At 47.8% G+C, this 18,916-nt stretch overlaps 1 protein-coding gene across 1 annotated transcript in view; it reads right to left on the bottom strand.

The window, feature by feature from the left end:
* GRTP1 (growth hormone regulated TBC protein 1) overlaps positions 1–18,191 on the bottom strand; it is a 31,978-nt gene extending 13,787 nt beyond the window's left edge. The window contains exons 1-5 of the mRNA XM_070408560.1: positions 18,049–18,191; positions 17,490–17,641; positions 10,046–10,204; positions 4,280–4,404; positions 1,010–1,106 (exon numbers count right to left, since the gene is read on the bottom strand). Of these exons, the coding sequence (XP_070264661.1) occupies positions 1,010–1,106; positions 4,280–4,404; positions 10,046–10,204; positions 17,490–17,641; positions 18,049–18,095 (580 nt within the window). The 5' untranslated portion in view covers positions 18,096–18,191. The remainder of the gene's footprint in view (positions 1–1,009; positions 1,107–4,279; positions 4,405–10,045; positions 10,205–17,489; positions 17,642–18,048) is intronic.
* Between the last annotated feature and the right edge of the window lie 725 nt (positions 18,192–18,916).

Here is an 18,916-nt window from a genome sequence, read left to right as displayed (position 1 = left end):
GGGATCTACGCCTTAAGTGTCCTTCTCTTTAAAACGGGTTTAATAATTGGGTGTATGTGGTGTAGCTGCTCTGAGGATTAAATGAGAATGTAGGCACAGTTTAGCATGGAACCTGAAACGTGCTATGTGCACACCACGCTCATTGTCTTCAACATGGAGACATGGGAGCCGGCTCTCCAGAGAAGTCCCTGGACGCTGTCCTGGGCGGGTCTAGCCTGACACAGGGAGGCATGCCTGAGGGAAGGGAGGAGCAGGAAGGGAACTCAGAGGCAGACAGAAAACAAGACCAACCCAGGGCTCACTACCGTGGGAGGCCTGTAACCTCCCAGTCATGAGGACTTCGAAACTATGCTAGTCTTTCAGGACAAACGTGAGGCTCACTGTGACCAACTGCCACCATCGAGTCCTATCCCACCCGGATGGCTCTGGCCACGTCTCTTTCCAAAGTGATCCTACTCTGCAGCTCATAGTCAACATGGTGCATTACCAAAATCAGTGGGTGATTATTAACATAAAGTATTTAGTAATTAAAACAATATTTATTAATAAATAGAAAGGTGGAAATGTATGACAAGAATGATTCTCACCTTCATAACAGTAATAATGACAGCTGACAATTATTTCGCTCTTACATCCATTCACAAACTCAGTAACAAATACTGGTATATGCATGTAACCAAGTGAACTTCTCGCAGACTTGGTGATCAGTAAGACATACCAAGGCCAAACGAGTCTCAACACAAATGGTACAGACTGAGGAACAGATGAGCCAAGCACACAGTCTCGGCCAAATTCAAGCTCTGAGATGCAGAAATGACCAGCTGCTCTAGCTGGAGCCGATCGTCTGACATATATTTCTTCTCTTTAACTTCACTGCAAAAAGATTTTAAACCTCAACTCTCAAACAATTCAGTTATATTTTCATTAAATCTTGACTTGTCAGCTGAATCATTTCGATAACATCAGAAACAAGACAGTGAAAGGCATGCAGTATGGATTTTCAACATACCAGGTAGTATTCTTCCAACAAGAGCATCTAATAGCCAAAAGGATTCTTCTTCGTTCTTCGTGATAAGAATCAGATATCCCGCTATAAAATTCATTCCCTGAAATTAGAAAAATGAGAAACAGAAATCCATGTTGAGCTTTAAAACACCATAAGATTCTGTAATCGTTGGGCTGCTTACTACTAACTTCCCATTTCCCTTGCTTTTTCCTAAAACTTGCATAATTCTAGAATGACCTTTTAGTGCAACTTTGGTGATACTAAGGACCTGACATCTGGTGCATTTAGTCTACAAGAAAAGGAAGAAGAAGAAAATGATTACAAGAAACTCTTCTGAATACTGCCTTAGAAAACTAAAATAAAAAATTCTCCAACCTTATGAAAGCAACTTGCAATTGATTTCTTAAAAAAAATTAATCTAATAGCATGAAACTCTATATCAGAGGGGAAACTACACCAATAGCCATAGTTCGTAAAGTCCATAAGGAACATGCTCTGACACACAAGAATGTTGAAAGAGATTCTTGTGATCGAGGCTGTTTGGGGAAATTCATGGCCAAAGGGCAGATGTTGCTGAAATACTCGACGTATGTGACTCTCTTATCTAAGAGAAGCAGCTAGATGAGGGAAGACCAAGGGAGGTGGGCGCTTAACAACAGTGAGTTAGTGTCATCTCTGGGTGACACAGTTTCAGATTATTTCTATTTTTCTCTTTGGCTTGCCTGTATTTTCTAAAATAAGTATGTATTTCTCTAATAACAAGGGAAAAATCCAACTTTTGTCAACCAACAAGGTAAGTATGGACACGGAGACACCGGGCCAGGAGAACACCATGTGAGCAGGAAGGCAGAGATTGGGTGAGGTGCTTAAAAGCCAAGGATTGCCCGAGACCAGAAGCTGGGGGACGCCTGGGACAGAGGCCCCCTCACAGCCTGCGAAGGAACCAGCCGTCCCACACCTCCATCTCAGACTTCGAACTCAGTGGGAGACGATTCCTGTTGTTCACACCTCTCAGCTTACAGCGCGTTGTCATGGCAGCCCCAGGAAGCTAATACAACATGTATGTGTGTATCTGTGTGCTTGTGTGTAGGTGTGTGTGCGTATCTGTGTGTGTGTTTGTGTGTACATATATATTCCAAAAGCCAACATAGATTCGAAAAGCCAATAGAGCGTTGACATCATGCTAATATTTAAAATTGCGTGGTTTATTTTTTAAAGCCATTTTAAAAACCCACAAGAGCCCTAACTGGTTTGGCTCAGTGGATAGAGCATCTGCCTGCAGACTGAAAGATCTCAGGTTCGATTCCGGTCAAGGGCATGTACCTTGATTGCGGGCACATCCCCAGTGGTGGGTGTGCAGGAGGCAGCTGATTGATGTTTCTCTCCCATCAATGTATCTAGCTCTCTATCCCTCTCTCTTCCTCTCTGTAAAAAATCAATAAAATATATTTAAAAAAAAAAAAACCCCCACAAGAACTGTACCTAGAATACTCTTAGGACAATTTCTCAGCCCTCCTGGTTCCCCTTCTGAGAAAGGCAGGTGGAGTCCTTGTTTCAGGACAAGTTAATGACAGTAATAAAAGCTGAGAATGACAGGAATTCTGTCTGGAAGAATGGGGCCATCCCAGCTCCATCTACTTGAAGGCACTGCCTCCGGGCACCAGAGCAATATGAACACAATGATGAATTATTCAGGTGAAGATGAGCAGTAACTATGATGCCTCTTTTGAAAAGGACCTGCCTCACTCCTTCTCCCATTTCCTCTCTGAGCCCGGAGCCACGCCACATGCTGACCACACAGGAATGCAAACTGCAAAGCACCCCCGCCCCCGCTGCACAACCATTTGTTCAAACCTTAGGAAGGACCCGCACTCCCCTGGCTCCCCGGCCTGTATGACCGGCTCTGGACCCCTGGACCCTGACTGTTAGGTGTATACTTCCCATCAAGATGGGCTTGGCCTGGGCGTGGCTCAATGGTTGAGTGTTGACCTATGAAACAGGAGGTCATGGTTTGATTCCCGGTCAGGGCATATGCCTGGGTTTCGGGCTCCCCAGTGTGGGCTGTGCAGGAGGCAGCCAATCAATGATTTTCTCTCATCACTGATGTTTCTATCTCTCTCTCCCTCTCCCTTCCTCTCTGAAATAAATAAAAATATATTTTTTTAAAATATATATTTCATTGATTTTTTACAGAGAGGAGTGGAGAGGGATAGAGAGTTAGACATCGATGAGAGAGAAACATCGATCAGCTGCCTCTTGCACACCTCCTATTGGGGATGTGCCCGCAACCAAGGTACATGCCCTTGACCGGAATCGAACCTGGAACCTTTTAGTCCGCAGGCTGACGTTCTATCCACTGAGCCAAACCGGCTAGGGCAAAAAATATATATATATTTTTAAAAAGATGGGCTTACTCACCTCCTCTCAAGAAGCCTACAGACGAGCCTCAGGCTCCAGGAGCATGAGAAACATGGAGCCTCAGAGGCAGGGAGAGCCACACTCTTCCCGTGACAGCCCTGGGCGCCTGCTCGTAGCCATGGCAACAAGCAGCATTCCTGGTAACAGGAAGTGGGCAGCTCCTGCCAATGGCGGCTCAGGCCTCCCAGGCCTTCAGCAAGCTCAGAGACAGAACCGGCCCATCTCCAAGGCAGCGCGGCCGTATCACATGCAGCAGCCACAGAGGGCACAGCTGCAGCTGCTCCTCACCAGGGTTCTTGCTTTCCCTGCTGTGAATAAGAGTGTCCCTCTGATACACTCCAGACTGAACTGTCCAGGGAGAAACAAGAAGTTTCGTTCCCACCTCACGTGTGCTTCATGCAGCGAATCCAAAACAAGTCAGCAACGTGGCAGGCGAGGAGGCATACCGTTACCTTTCATCGGAGGGAAGATTGACTTCCAAAAACCATGTCAAAGGAACAGCCCCCACCCCCACCCTCCAACACACACACACACACTGCACACTGAGGCAGTAAGGTGCTGTTTGTCCCCTTCGGTTCTAGAAAATACAGCCCTGTGTTCACTTAACTTATTTCCTAGCTGCTTCCCAACTTTCCACCTTCACCCCCTCTCAGGGCCGTCTGACACCAAAAGAAATCATTACACAGAGGCTGCACTGCTTTTGTAACAGGGAAATGCTTGAAGTCACAGCTTGTGCAGGCGCTATGACGTAGGGAGTTTTGAACTAGATTTTTAAAGAATACTTCACATAGATCTGAGAGCACCCCTGCTGTACGTCTGTGGGGTGCCGATCCTTTTCACCTTCCTGGGGCTTACCTGGCAGTACCCCACACCTTGGTTGTGGTGCCCGTAGGCCAAGAGCACGTTGTACAGGGTCTTCTGTAAACACGGATCGGCGGTCCTGCGGAATTTCACGTTGTCCGGGAAGGTCCTGTTCATATCTGCAGAGAAATCAACGACACGATTATTCAGAAGGTGGGAACTGAACGGTCTGTGAGGTACAAGCCCCACCTGGTGAAGTGCTGGGCTCCGGCTCAGGTGTAAGGAGAGGTGTCATCCCTGGCTGTGCACTTGAGTCACCTGGTAGGGCCTGGCTGCCCTGTATGGGCAATGAGCACCTGCAGCCTTCACAGCCAAGGTCCTGGGCGACTGGAGTCGGGATGGAAGAAGAGGGCACTCCCAGGACCTCCGTCCTGCTCCAGCCACACCCAGGGGGGCACTGTGGGCCCCAAGAGTGGTTCTCTCAAAATCAGTGACAGCAGAGTGGGCTTCTCTGGGGGAGGCCCTTCACCCAGCAAACCTGTCCTCACGCTGCCCCCTCTTAGCTAAGGGGAGGCTTGACTCTAGAACACGTGACAGGTGAACATCTTACACAAAACTCTAGAAATTTTTCCCAATTCTGAAGATTGAAAACATAAAGAAGCAGAACACACCAAGATTCCCTTTCAGAGATAAACAGACAAAACCGAAAACTAAGAACTATACAGCCTGGTCGGTGTGGCTCAGTGGTTGAATGTCGACCTATGAACCAGGAGGTCACGGTTCAGTTCCTGGTCAGGGCACATGCCCGGGTTGCGATCCCCAGTGTGGGGCATGTAGTAGGCAGCCATTTGATGATTCTCTCTCATCATTGATGTTTCTATCTCTCTCTCCCTGTCCCTTCTTCTCTGAAATCAATACAAATATTTATATATAATTTCTTTATTAAGTTATTACATATGTGTCCTTATCCCCACATTATCCCCCATCCCCCCATTACAAATATATATTTTTATTTGTTTTTTTGTTTTGTTTTTGTTTTTGTTTTTAAATATATTTTATTGATTTTTTACAGAGAGGAAGGGAGAGAGATAGAGAGTTAGAAACATCGATGAGAGAGAAACATCGATCAGCTGCCTCCTGCACATCTCCTACTGGGGATGTGCCCGCAACCCAGGTACATGCCCTTGACCGGAATCGAACCTGGGACCCTTCAGTCCGCAGGCTGACGCTCCATCCACCGAGCCAAACCGGTTCCGGCCAAATATATATTTTTAAAAAGAACTAAATAAACTTTGCACTGTCAACTTTTGTCTGCAGGAGGGCTTCCTGGCCAGCCTCTTCCTGCTCATCAGACACCCACTTCCTCAGCCCGGCCCTCCCACCTGGCCGGCCAGGTCGCCAGGACACCAGGGCCCAGTGCAGGGGCACAGGTGCTGGATTAGGCCACTATGACAATGCCTGACTTTTTTTTTTTTTAAGATTTTTTTAATTGAGTTTCAGAGAGGAAGGGAGTGGGAAAGAGAGAGAAAAACATCAATGTGAGAGCAAAACATCAATCAAACATCGACCAGCTGCCTCTTCCACGCCCCCGACCTTTCAGTGCACGGATGATGCCCAACCAACTGAGCCACACTGGCCAGGGCCGATGCCTGACTTTTTAAAGCTGAGTTTTATAAGTTAATGCTGTGGACAGGTGCAAGAACATAGAGGATATCAACTTGAACTTTTACATCTTTTCTGACTCTACTGACCCCACTTAGTTAGACGAGTGGTGTGTCTGCTACTGTGCTATGTATGATAACCAAACAAATCAGATACCCCTCACAGATCTCGCTATGGGGCCCACATAACCATTATCCTCTGTCATGATCTAAGATAAGCATGCAAGGTGTCCCCCCTCTGTATCTTAGGAAACCCAACCTCTATTTTACTTATTTTATTTTTTATAATTTTTTGTTTTTATTAATTTCAGAGAGGAAGGGAGAAGGAGAGAGAGAGAGAGAGAGAGAGAGAGAGAGAGAGAGAGAGAAACATCAATGATGAGAGAGAATCCTTGATCAGCTGCATTCTGTTTGCCCCCTACTGAGCTCACAACCTGGGCATGTGCCCTTGACCAGAATCAAACCCGGGACCCTTCAGTCTACAGGTCGACGCTCTATCCACTGAGCCAAGCCGGCTAGGTCCCAACCTCTATTTTAGCACAATGGCCACAAACCTCTGTGAAATGCTGCAATGGTGATCCTCTGACCCCCCAGGCCTTGTCTTTGCTTATAAAAAAACTAGATCTGGGCAGAACAACAAGCTTAGTGTCCCAAAGCACAGTATTTTTTATTGTTTTCTACAAAAATTTGTTTTGCTTTTTAAGTGCCCCCATAAGTCTGTCGCATTCTCCATCCTTGCCTCAGCCTATGCCTTTCAGTTCTGACAACCTGAAGGACAGACAGTATCACAGGGACAGTGAAAAGGAGCTTTGCAATGATTCATGACTGAGTAGTATCATCCCCAAGAAGGTGCCAAGAGGTGGGAGACTTAGGGTTTCTGTTTTATTAGCCAGGGATACATTTTTTTAAACTTTTATTTGAATGTATTGAATTTTATTTATTTATTACTAGAGGCCTGTTGCAGGAAGAGATTTGTGCAATAGGCCTTCCCTTCCTTTGGCTGCTGGCACCAGTTTTCCTCCGGCACCCGGGACCCAGGCCTTCGCTCTGGCTGGGCTCCGACCAGAGCCACCCCCCAGCTGTCAGGCCTCGCGGCTCCGCTGATCCTGGGGCCGGGAGGCCTCGCTGCTTGGCTGGCTTCGCTCCACCACTTTGTTGGCGGTTAATTTGCATATCTCCCTGATTAGCCAATGGGAAGTGTAGCGAAGGTACGGTCAATTACCCTTTTTGTCTTTTATTAGATAGGATGAGTATGATAAATTTGTGTTACAATTAATGAAGTAATTGATACACTGTCATTAACTAAAATCCCTAATTCATTTGATTGTTTGTTTTTTTTGTGTCTCTGGGTGGGCTTGAATCATTTAGATTTTTAAAAAATTTCCACAAATTTTTTTTTCTGGAATTCTAAGCATTCCAAAAACTGCACCTGGTCAGGAGAAAATGAGTGCTTTAATTTTCATTTTTTACTAATTCAGACTAGAATGACCAGTTGTGCTCATTTTTTTTGTAATGTTTTTTGTTATGAGAAATTTTTTCATATGTTTTTAAATCTTTCTATGGGAAATGCTACCTTCAACTGTACAAGTGAATGTGGACAGGGACATTCAGACCATGCTTACATGGGATGAAACATCCACTCTACTAATCCTACAAAATTATTTGTCCAGATTCCAAAAAAAATAGACACAGAATTATCATGTGATCCAGCAATTCTACTTATGGGAATATACCCAAAAGAACTGAAAGTAGGGTTTCGAAGAGATATTTGTCCACCTATGTTCATAGCAACATTATTCACAATAGCCAAGAGGTGGAAGCAACCTTAGTGTCCATCAAATGGGTGAATTTTAAACAAAACAGTGCATATATATGCAATGAATAATTATTCAGCCTTAAAAAGGAAGGAAATGCTACACATGCTATAACATGGGTGAACCTTGAGGTCATTATGCTCAGTGAAAGAAACCAGTTACAAAAAGACAAATACTGTACGATTCCACTTATAAGAGGTACTTATGATAGGGGCAGAAATAGAATAGTGGGGACCAGCTATAATCGTAGGAAATATTAATCATGCTCTGTTAACCGTGATTGTTTTGTTCTGGTTAAAGAAAGCACATTCTAACCTGACTGGGAGTTGGCTGTGGGGCCTGGGAGCTCACCTGGAAATTTGGCCATCCTCCCCATCTGGGAGCTGCCTATTATCATGAAAAGATGAACAACCTTGTTGCAGAAACAGAGCCGCCAGCGAGGACCCCCAGCCTTTGCATACCCACAGGCCTTTGCAAATCTCCAGCCCTCATTACATGAAAACTGCCCATTTGGCATACACTTGTTCTTACTTCACCATGTAATCTTTGTCCTACCCAATATACTAGTAAGCAGCTGGCTTATGGTGGGGTCAGAGCATATTTTTGCTGTTCTCCCATACTGTGGGCATTTTTGGAATAAATGCTCATATATGACTCAACCCTATCTCTGCTGAATTGGCTCAAGTAGTGATAGGCAGCCTAGACCCATTGATTGTCTGGTTACACTTAGAGTCATCAAATTCCTAGAGACAGAAAGTAGAATGGTGGGTACCAGGGGGTGGGGGACAGGAAGTCAGTGTTTAATGGGAACAGAGTTTCAGTTTGGGAAGATAAAATGGTAAATTTTATATTATATATATTTTACCACAATAAAAAAATATTTATCCAAAAATACTGGCACTAAACAGAGCCTCTAAATTCATTTGTCAAACCAACAGCAGCATCCTATTTTGTGTACTATGCTCAGCCTCCCTTGGACCTCCCAACCTGACTGACTCAGCATTTCTGGCCCTGCTGAGTGATACCCTAGGCTGTGCCTGCGAAGCCAGCAACTGCTTCTGTTCTGAGCCCTTTGACCCCAGTTTGCTGTGCAATCAGGATGCAGCCAGAGGGTTCAGCACCCCCACCTCTCCCCACTGGTTCCAACCCTGGGCCTATGAGACCCTGAGGACTGAAGGACCCCATTCCTTATGACAGGGACACACCACCCACTCTCCCACTGTCACAAGTCAGTGTGACAACCTCTCAGCACTTGAAAATAATTGAATTTTTAAAATGAACTACTTGTGTTGATATATTTATTTCCCAAAAACTGTTAAAATCAGAATGGCAGATGTATTTCCTTAAAATGTAATTATTCAATTTAGGTTAAACTTTTTTTTTTTTTGAGCACTCTGAACTTTTAAGAGCCAGAGAGCCTATTGTAACTACTAGAGGCCCGGATGCATGAAATTCGTGCAAGAGTAGGCCTTCCTTCCCCGAGCTGCTGGCACTGGCTCCCCTCTAGCACCCGGGACCTGGGCTTCCCTCGCAGCCCTGGCTTGGTCCGGAAGGTTGTCCGGTCTAATTAGCATATTACGCTTTTATTGTTATAGATAGAAGATGAGGAAAGTGGAGGAAAAAGAGATCAGAGGCCAAAAATGCCAGCATCCCTATACAACTATTAAAAGGTTGACACAAAGAAAGAAAACTCTGGTGTGTGGCTTTAAGATACATGTGTAGCTGTACCTGTAAGTCCCATATACTCCTGGCAGACACAAATCCCTTCCAGCATTACCTACTGTATTATGACTGCTTGCTCAGCGCCCTTCTCATTCTCCTGGAGGGCTTCTTCATGGAAGAAGTCTGGTCTCTCCATAGTCATTTTCCTCACTAGCTAGCTAGGTGCTCAAATATTTGCTGAATAAATTAAAGACATTGTTCTCACCTGGCCAGTGTGGCTCAGTGGTTGAGTGTCAGTCTATGAACCAGGAGGTCACGGTTCAATTCCCGGTCAGGGCATATGCCCAGGTTTCAGGCTCAATCCCCAGTGTGGGGCATGCAGGGGGCAGCCGATCAATAATGATTCTCTCTTATCATTGATGTTTCTCTCTCTCCCTCTCCCTTCCTCTCTGAAATCATATATAAAAAGACATCGTTTTCCCTTCATGAACACTTAAGTTTTGATTTTCCTTTAAGAAAAATATAATTTCAAATTGAAATCAGTTGGTGCATCTTTAACCATGTTTGTTTCTTTGTCAACGTCATGACTTCAAAGACGGAGTACAAACCCAATTTGGGGATAATTCCCGCTCCTCCTCCTCCCGCCTGGGCACCATGCACCCAGGGAGGGATGCCATGCTCACCTGTCCTGATGGCCTCCTCCAGGCTGTTGTTCTTCTCTCCCTGGAGAAGCTGGTGGTAATAGCCAGGGTTCCTCTCCATCTGGGCCTGGGCTCCACTCACCCCCATCCAGACGCGGGCCCTGTGCTCGAATGGAACACCTTTCCGGATATAGCGCTTCACTGAAACCGAGAGAAGGGACAGTTTTAGAAGGGCAGACAGACATGTCCCAAGGTCAGAACCTCATAGAGGGCCCTTTGAGCAAATGGCACTAATTTCAGTGCCTTTGCTCACCAGTTCTCTCCTTAAATCAAACATTAAAAAGCTACTAAACTTCATACATCCCCCCTGAAACTGGTACATACACTCATTACAGGTTCCTGCTCTCTCTCCCAAACTGAGCACAACCAAGTGGGAGGCTGCAATAACCCCATACTTCTTCTTCACTGTCCAGACAGGGGCTTCAGAGGCCAGCCACTGTCCTCCCTCGCCTCTTGCCACACAAACTGTGCCGGACTCCACAGATGTAAAGACAGGTGAGCCACAGGCCCAGCCTCGATCCCCTGCTCGGGGCAACTCGGACCAGAAATAGTCACTGTGACCCAGGCCCTGCACAGGGGAGGAAATGTCAGGAAAACTGGAGGGACAGAGCCACCCCAAGTGAAGGGACAGGAAGCAGGAAGAGACCCTCCGCTGGTCCTGGGAGCTACAAGCAGAGCCTCGAGGGCTGGAGGGTCAGCTGTGGGCAGGGACAGACGCTGAGGCCCTAGTGCACCAGGCTCAGATGCACTGTCCTTCCCTGGAGGTGATGGGGACCGAGGTCACATGGATGTTCTGGAAAGTCCGCTGGGGGCAGAGACCAGTGAGAGGACAAACTGAAAACAGGAGACAGCAGGTCTCCGGGCCGTGAGCTTGTGTGCAGCACCTGGCTGGGAGCGACCGGCTGCAGCTGCAGATGCCCTGGTCTTGTTTTGCAGCTAATCTCGATAAATTGAGAACTACAGCATTTGGGAGGAATATTTTTATTGAAAATAAATATGTGAAAAGGTAATCAGTAGTTTTCTAATGACCATAGAAACATATAGGAAAATAAGCCAAAAACCATGAGTGACCTCAATAATCAATATTCAGTGCCCAGCCGGTGTGGCTCAGTGGTTGAGCATCAAACAATGAACCAGGAGGTCACAGTTCGATTCCTGGTCAGGGCACAGGCCTGTGTTGCAGGCTTGATCTCCAGTGGGGGGCGTGCAGGAGGCAGCCAATCAATGATTCTCTCTCATCACTGCCGTTTCTATCTCTCTCTCCCTCTCCCTTCCTCTCTGAAATCAATAAAAATATATTGTTTTTAAAAAGAAAAGAACAAAATCAGAAACAGGCCCACATAAATAGAATCAATTGCTTTTTGACAAAGTTGCAAAGGAACTTCAATGCAGATATAGAATAGTCTTTGCAACAACAAATGTCCAAAATAAAAAATACCAAAATATTAAGTGCTGGCAAGAATGTGACACAGCAGGAAATCTCATTCATTGATGGTAGAAAAGCAAAATTGTACAGCCACTTTGGAGAGACAGTTTGAAATTTCTTACAAATTAAACATACAGTTGCCATATGACCCAGGATTCTCAATCCTAGGTATTTCTCCCAAGAGAAATGAAAGCTTAACTTCACACAAAACACTATAGGTGAATATTTATAACTAGAGGCCCAGTGCATGAAAGTCGTGCACTGGGGGGGGGGGGGGGGGGGGGGGTCCCTCAGTCCGGCCTGCGCCCTCTCGCAGACCGGGAGCCCTTGGAGGATGTCCAACTGACAGTTTAGGCGGGCCTAAGCCGGCAGTTGGACATCCTTAGCCTTGGTACAGAGGCGGGAAAGGCTCCTGCCACCGCTGCTATGCTCGCCAGCTGTGAGCCTGGCTTCTGGCTGAGTGGCGCTCCCCCTGTGGGAGCACACTGACCACCAGGGGGAAGCTCCTGTGTTGAGCGTCTGCCCCCTGGTGGTCAGTGCACGTTATAGTGACTGGTGGACTGGTTGACTTTCTGCCCTCTGGTGGTCAGTGCACATCATAGCGAGCGGTTGTGCAGCCTTAGCATATTATTAGCATATTAACTTTGATTGGTTGAATGGACAACCAGAGGACCGGACACTTAGCAAATTAGGCTTTTACTATATAGGATGTTGGCCTCACACATCCTAAATGTCCTTTGACTGATGAACAGATAAAAAAATAAATTGTAGCCCTAGCCAGTTTGGCTCAGCGGATAGAACGTCAACCTGCGGACTGAAGGGTCCCAGGTTTGATTCCAGACAAGGGCATGTACCTTGGCTGTGGGCACATCCCCAGTAGGGGGTGTGCAGGAGGCAGCTGATCGATGTTTCTCTCTCATCGATGTTTCTAACTCTCTCTCTCCCTTCCTCTCTGTAAAAAATCAATAAATATATATATTTTTAAATTGTAGTACACCATACAGTGAAATATTCCTCAACAATAAAAAATGAACTATTGATACACCCAAGGTCATGGATGCATCTCAAACACATTATATTCATTGAAAGAAGCTAGACTCCAAAGGCTACAAGGTGTATGATCCCACTTATAGCACAGTTTCTGATGGCTGAAGAGATCAGCGGTTGTCCTGGGGTGGGGGCGGGGTCTGCCCACAAACAGGCAGCAGAAGGCGATTCTGAAGGTGATGGACTACTTTGACTTTTGCTTGTGCTGAGGTTATGTGACTCTTATGGGTTTGTCTGAATTCATAGAACTATACACCAATGAGAGTGAATTTCACTACAAATTCTAAAAAGTAATTTAAGAAAGGGGTCCATGGGGGGAGATGACATATGTAATACTTTCAACAATAAAGATTTAAATAGCAAAAAAGAAAAGTAATTAAAAAAGGGAAAGTACAGAATGGCTAAACCGCTCACTATGGAGTTAGACATTGGCTCTACTGTGACTTCCTAGCCCCAAACCTGGAGCAGGTCTCAGTTTTCTCATCTATAAAATATAAATAAAGCACTCCGTCTAGTAGCTGAAATACGGTCAGAGCTCACGTTGGAGAACACATGTCTTTGCTACTTTTTGATGTTTGCTATCTGAATTTACAATGTTTCTTCAGGAAAGAATGAAAATAGTTTACTTGCCCTCAGAGACTGACATTTTCCCAGGGCAGGGCTCACCCACAGGTCTCGCTGACATTTGCAAAAGAATAAAATAGAAAGGAAAAACAGTGGGAAAATTTTTTATTAAAAAAAGAAGCCGGACCCCAGAGGATTAACCTCCAACTGTCTGCCCCAACAACGTTAAGCAAACCTCCAGTGTGGGGTATTTGTCTTTGAAAATATGTTTTTGTAACTTATTTCTAATTTACACGGTGCCGATTTCCTAAGCCACTGGGAAGGAGATCTAGAAGAAGCACGCGGCTAGGAGGCTTTTCCCCTTGTGGAGTCCCTTCACATCAAGATGGGACATGAACAGGAGTAAGGATAGGAGCTAGGTCAAGCCAGGGCTAAGCTTGTTGAACTTGGCCTTCAAGGTTGTGGGAGGAAGAGTAAGCTGTCTTAAGGGCTCCTAGTGGATATTTGCTGTAGACAAAGAAAAATAAAAGTATTCATCATATCCACAAGTAGCATAGTCAAGCAGCATACTAGTAAGTTACCTGAACATACGCTGAATGTCAAGATTTATAGATACTGGTGTTCCTGGGGACTCTAAGATAGGCAATACAAATGAAAATCCTCCCCCAAAGAGAAAAAACAAAGTAGAACAACAACAACAACAAAAGCAAGATAAGGTGAGAAGAACAGGAATAAAGGGAGATTTCAGGGTGTGCTTGCTGATATGCAAGGATGAGATTCCAAGACTGAGTTCCTTGGTCACTGCAGGACCAAAATCCCTTACATGTCATCTCTTCCTCGAGATGTCTCGTACCTGACTACACAGCAGTCAGCCTAGGATGCGTGGCAGGAAAAAACTGGATTCCCAATTCTGGAACAACTTGTCCAGCTGTGTTTATCCCTGACAGCCCATGCTCTAACTGCTTCCTTGTCACACCCGGAAACTACACCAAGCTCCAGTGGCAACACCCTGGATCACAGGCCCGTGTGAGGTCACACCACACGCTCTCCCTGAATTAATCTGTGCCATTTCCTGAAATGACATCAGGCCATGAGGCTCTCCAGTTCACCTTGACACTGAATCCCATCCCCTAGGCTGAAGGCTCATCAGGAATCAAACATATTTATTCCTAAACCTGTTATCCAAACCTGTTAGCTTTCTGTAAAGATACTTGTCACCATAATCACACATTACATAAATCTTAAAAGTATTAAAGCAAGCAAGAAAGAATTATTTCAGTAAAAACCAAGCTAAATTTTTAGAGAGTTGCAAGAGACAGCTACCCAATGCAAAAGCAAAACAGAATCTTAGAATCAGGTTCAAGATAACTGCAGGATGGGGAAAAGACTAAACATCTGGGAGGAGTCTGTATTCAGATTGCTTTTATTCCTGCTCTACGTGAAAAACACACCAAAAACAAACAAACAAACAAACAAACCCAATACTGGAAAATAGAGACAATGAATTGAGAGTGTGATACAAAATTTAAATTAGTGGACCCACCCTATTCAAAGGGAAGGAGATGATAGGACAGAATTGAATGACAAACATCAACTTGCTGTGATTCTCTGCTTTAACTGACCTCTGGGTTAGCAGTCCAGAGTCAGCCATGTTGGACAGGAGGCCTTCTGCACTAAAAGCAAACTGCAGCCCCATGGTGTGGCTGCTGCATGTATACACATGTGTGCATGCACACGCGCATGTGTGTGCACACCCTTCCTGGGGGAGACGAAAGGACAGTCACCATGATCGGTCACCTTTATAGGAGAATGGAGCCTGGGGCAGGAGAGAAACTTAGTATCACTTTACATCTTTTAGTATGGTTAAGACATTTTACCATGCAGATAAATTATGTTTACTTTTGAATACTTGTATGTAACTTTTTAAAACAAAAAGACTAGTCAACTTTTAAAAATAAATCGAAAAGAAAAATTAAAGGCAGCCCTGGCCAGTGTGGCTCAGTGGTAGAGCTTCGGCCTTCTCACCTAAGGGTTGCGGGTTTGATTCCCAGTCAAGGGTCAAGGGCATGTACGAGGGTTGCAGCTTTGTTCCCTAGTCAGGGCGCATTCGAGAGGCAACCAATGGATGTGCCTCTCACCTCTCTCTCTCTCTCCCTCTCTCTCTCTTGCTCTTGCTCTCCTCATCCTCCCTTCCATTCTCTGTAAAATCAATGGGAAAAATATCCTCGGTTGAGGATTTTTAAAAAAAATCAAAGGCAGATGTGCTGCTGGAAACACATTAACACACAAGGCCCATGCAGGGATGGACATATGTTTCATGTAGGATGGTACATGGTACATTGGATATTATTAGCTTTCTGTAAAGCAACAAAGGACCAACTTTAAGGTCCCTTCCAGCTGGTTTTATGAAATGATAGTTTCCCTGAGTTTTTTTTTTTTTTTTTAATCCTCACTTGAGGACATGCTTAGAGAGAGGAGGGAGGGAGAGAGCGAGAGAGCCATGGATGTGAGAGAGAAACAGAAATCGGTTGCCTTCCATATGTGCCCCAACCAGAGATCGAACCCGAAACTCAGGTATGACTAGAAATCAAACCAGCAACCTTTTAGAGTGCAGGATGATGCTAAAAAAAAAAAAAAAATGAGCCATTCTGGCTGGGCTACCTGAGTTTTTACTAAGCCCCCTCATCAGTAATAGCCTGGGGGAGGGAGGGCTGTCCAGTGTCTAGGGATAGCCCCTGATCCCTGCCCTACCGGACAGCAAATTCCCAGAACCACCTGCTTACAGCCAGCCCTCTGTCAACTCCACAAATACTTTCCAGGCGCCTACTGTGTGCTGGGACCACTGTGGGCCCTGTGCACTAACTGCTTTAAAAGCAGAAATTGATCTCTCCATCCCCTTGCTCATAATTCCTTTTACAGTTGGCTTCTGTCTGCCAGGTCCAGGTGATGTGTGGCTACATGGGGCCTCATGCAGGGTCCCCTGGCTCCATCTCTGGCCCTTTCTAAGCGCACCCCTAATACTCTAGCCCAGTGGTCAGCAAACTCATTAGTCAACAGAGCCAAATATCAACAGTACAACGATTGAAATTTCTTTTGAGAGCCACATTTTTTAAACTTAAACTATATAGGTAGGTACATTGTTATTAACGTAATTAGGGTACTCCTAAGGCTTAGGAAGAGCCACACTCAAGGGGCCAGAAAGCCGCATGTGGCTCGCGAGTTGCAGTTTGCCGACCATGGCTCTAGTCTCACAGTTCTGTCCCTTGCCTCTGACCCCGTCCTCAGCCTTAATTGTCATCCATGTCCTATTTCAGGAAACCCCTACACACCTCTCTGCACCATTTATCTGACTGCTCTTAACTCCTACCAAGGGGCACACTCCACGCCCTTCCACCTGCCCAGCAGTTACCACCTAAACCAGCGGTTCTCAACCTTCCTAATGCCGCGTCCCTTTAATACAGTTCCTCATGTTGTGGTGACCCCCAACCATAAAATTATTTTCGTTGCTACTTCATAACTGTAATTTTGCTACTGTTATGAATCGTAATGTAAATATCTGATATGCAGGATGTATTTTCAGGGGTCGCGACCCACAGGTTGAGAACCGGGGAAACACGTCATTCATTCATTCATTCATTCCAACACTGAAGCAATTACCCTGACCAAACCCTGCCAGCAGAGAGGGATCCTGGAGTCCAGCAAGGGAAACAAATGATAAAATAAATCAGCTCTGCACTGCATGAGACGGCGAGGAGAAAATAAGCAGGAAAGGGGTGAAGAGTGTGCGGCTGTGTGGTGTGATGGGGGAGTGCCGTTCCAGACAGGAGCTCCGGAAGGCCTCATGGAAGTGGCATTCCAGTCAGCACCTGAAAAAGATGGGAGGGGCTGGGGACGAACCCCAAGGAGAGGCAGGTGCTGGAGGAACGGAGAGGAGGCCTGAGGGAGGGGGCCCCAGGCCTAGAGAGAGGAAGGGAAGGGGCAGGGGCAGAACAGGTGAGGAGGGGTCCAGTAAGGGACGCAGGGAGGGCTTGGTCACAGGCATGGACAAGTGGAGAGCCCTGGCCAATCTCATTTTGAGAAGCAGGAAACCAACTTTCTTCTGGAAAGCAAGCAGGCCCATCTCAACGGAAAGAAAGAACACCCCCTCCCTGTACCTTAAAAGTGCAAGTTCTAGCTGAATTCAAAGCTTGGAGCCTCAACTTGGAGCCTACGTAGGACACACACCTGCCTGCCATTTCCCAATCTCCGGATCCCTAGGAAAGATGCCAGACTCAAGGCAGCCTCCCTGGATTAGGGGTGCCTGAGGAATCCTGAACCCCTCTTCCCCCGAGCATTTGTCAGCCAGTGACCTGGTGGTTGAGTGCCTGGTGGACCAAGTTCCGAACTCACCTCTCATGCTTTTCTGGACACTACCGCTTCCCTTTAGAAGTTTAGACCATTTTATTGCTCTTCTAGTGAGTATCACCAGATAGGTGGAAAAGAATTCTTCATAAGCCGCATAATCAAAATCCTCAGGCCTTTCAAACCCATACGCATCGATCCTGCAATACAAAGAAACGCCCTGTAGCCCCAGATCAAGCTCCCCACGCACGTGCGACCAGCGGCACAGAGCGCCAGCCCTGCCAGGGTCCCGTCCCGGGGTCCTCTTCCACGCCCCGCCCGCGGGTCCTCGCGTGGAGGGCGGGGCCGTCAGGGGCCGTGACCGACCCGCGGGGGGCGGGGGGGCGCGCTCTGGACCCACCCCCGGTGCAGAAGGGGGTCTCGGGCAGAGAGCGGCAAGAATGCGCCCCTGCCGAGGGAGGTGCAAGGGCCAGCACCCCCACCGCCGACCGTCCCACTCCCCGCACCCCCAAATCCCGCGACGTCCCACTCCCGCATCTCCAGATCCCGCACCACCACCCTCGCACCCCCAGGCTGGGCGAGGGGCGTCCCGGGCCTGAGCGCCCACCTGGGGACCCGGTCCCGCGCCGCCTGCTCGCGCTCCGAGAGCTCCATGCAGAGGAGGCGGGTGGCTGCCCGGAGCCGCCCAGACCTCGGCGGGTGGGGGTGCCCAGTCCGCCTCCCGGGACTCGGGCAGCCAGAGTCCTTCCACCGCTGCGGGCGCAGGGAGGCGGTGCGGGGGGCCGGCGGCAGGGGGCGGTGCTAGGAGTGGGGGAGGGGGCGGTGCTGGGGGCGGGGCCAGGGGGAGGGGTGAAGAGAGGGGAGGTGGTGCTGCAAAGAGGGGGAGTGGGAGCGGGAGGGAAGAGATAGTGCGGGGTGGGGGTGGGGGGGGACGGTGAGCGGCGTGGGAATAAGGCGGGGGCCGGGGGAATGGAGGGGACGGGGGGGGGGGGCCCTGAGCGAGGGGGAGCGGGCGAGCGCCGGGTTGCACCTGCTCCGCGAACCCTGCGGAGGGCGGAGGGCGCAGTTGTAGTCGGAGGCCCTGGAGCCGGGAGCCTGGCAGGGGGTAGCCCTGCCCACGACTCCCTCCCTGCCTCAAGGGAGGGGGCGCTGGAGCTAGGGAATGGGCACCGGGTGCAAGGTGGGGATGGGGTGGAAACGGGGGTGGGGGTAGACCGGGGAACGGGGTGGGGTGCAGGGGCTTGAAGGGGGTTCAGCGGGAACCGGAGGAGGAGACCCGAGGGGCGGGATGGGGGGGGCCCGCTGGGCAGGATGGGGACTCAGGGCGGGATGGTGGGCAGGCGCGAGCCTCCGGCTAAGGGATGGGGGAACCAGGGGGCGGAACCGGGGCCGACTGGCAGCGCGTCCCCCCAGCCTCCAGGCCTTTTAGACCCGGAGTAAAGGCTGGAGAAGACCATCCAGGTTGGATTCCTCCG

The sequence above is a fragment of the Myotis yumanensis genome, unplaced genomic scaffold, assembly GCF_028538775.1.
Source record: "Myotis yumanensis isolate MYYU_CA2020_CCGP unplaced genomic scaffold, mMyoYum1.0.hap1 SCAF_3, whole genome shotgun sequence".
NCBI classification, from domain to species: domain Eukaryota; kingdom Metazoa; phylum Chordata; class Mammalia; order Chiroptera; family Vespertilionidae; genus Myotis; species Myotis yumanensis.
The sequence above is the reverse complement of the archived record's forward strand: the minus strand, read 5'-3'. Positions and strand labels throughout refer to the sequence as shown.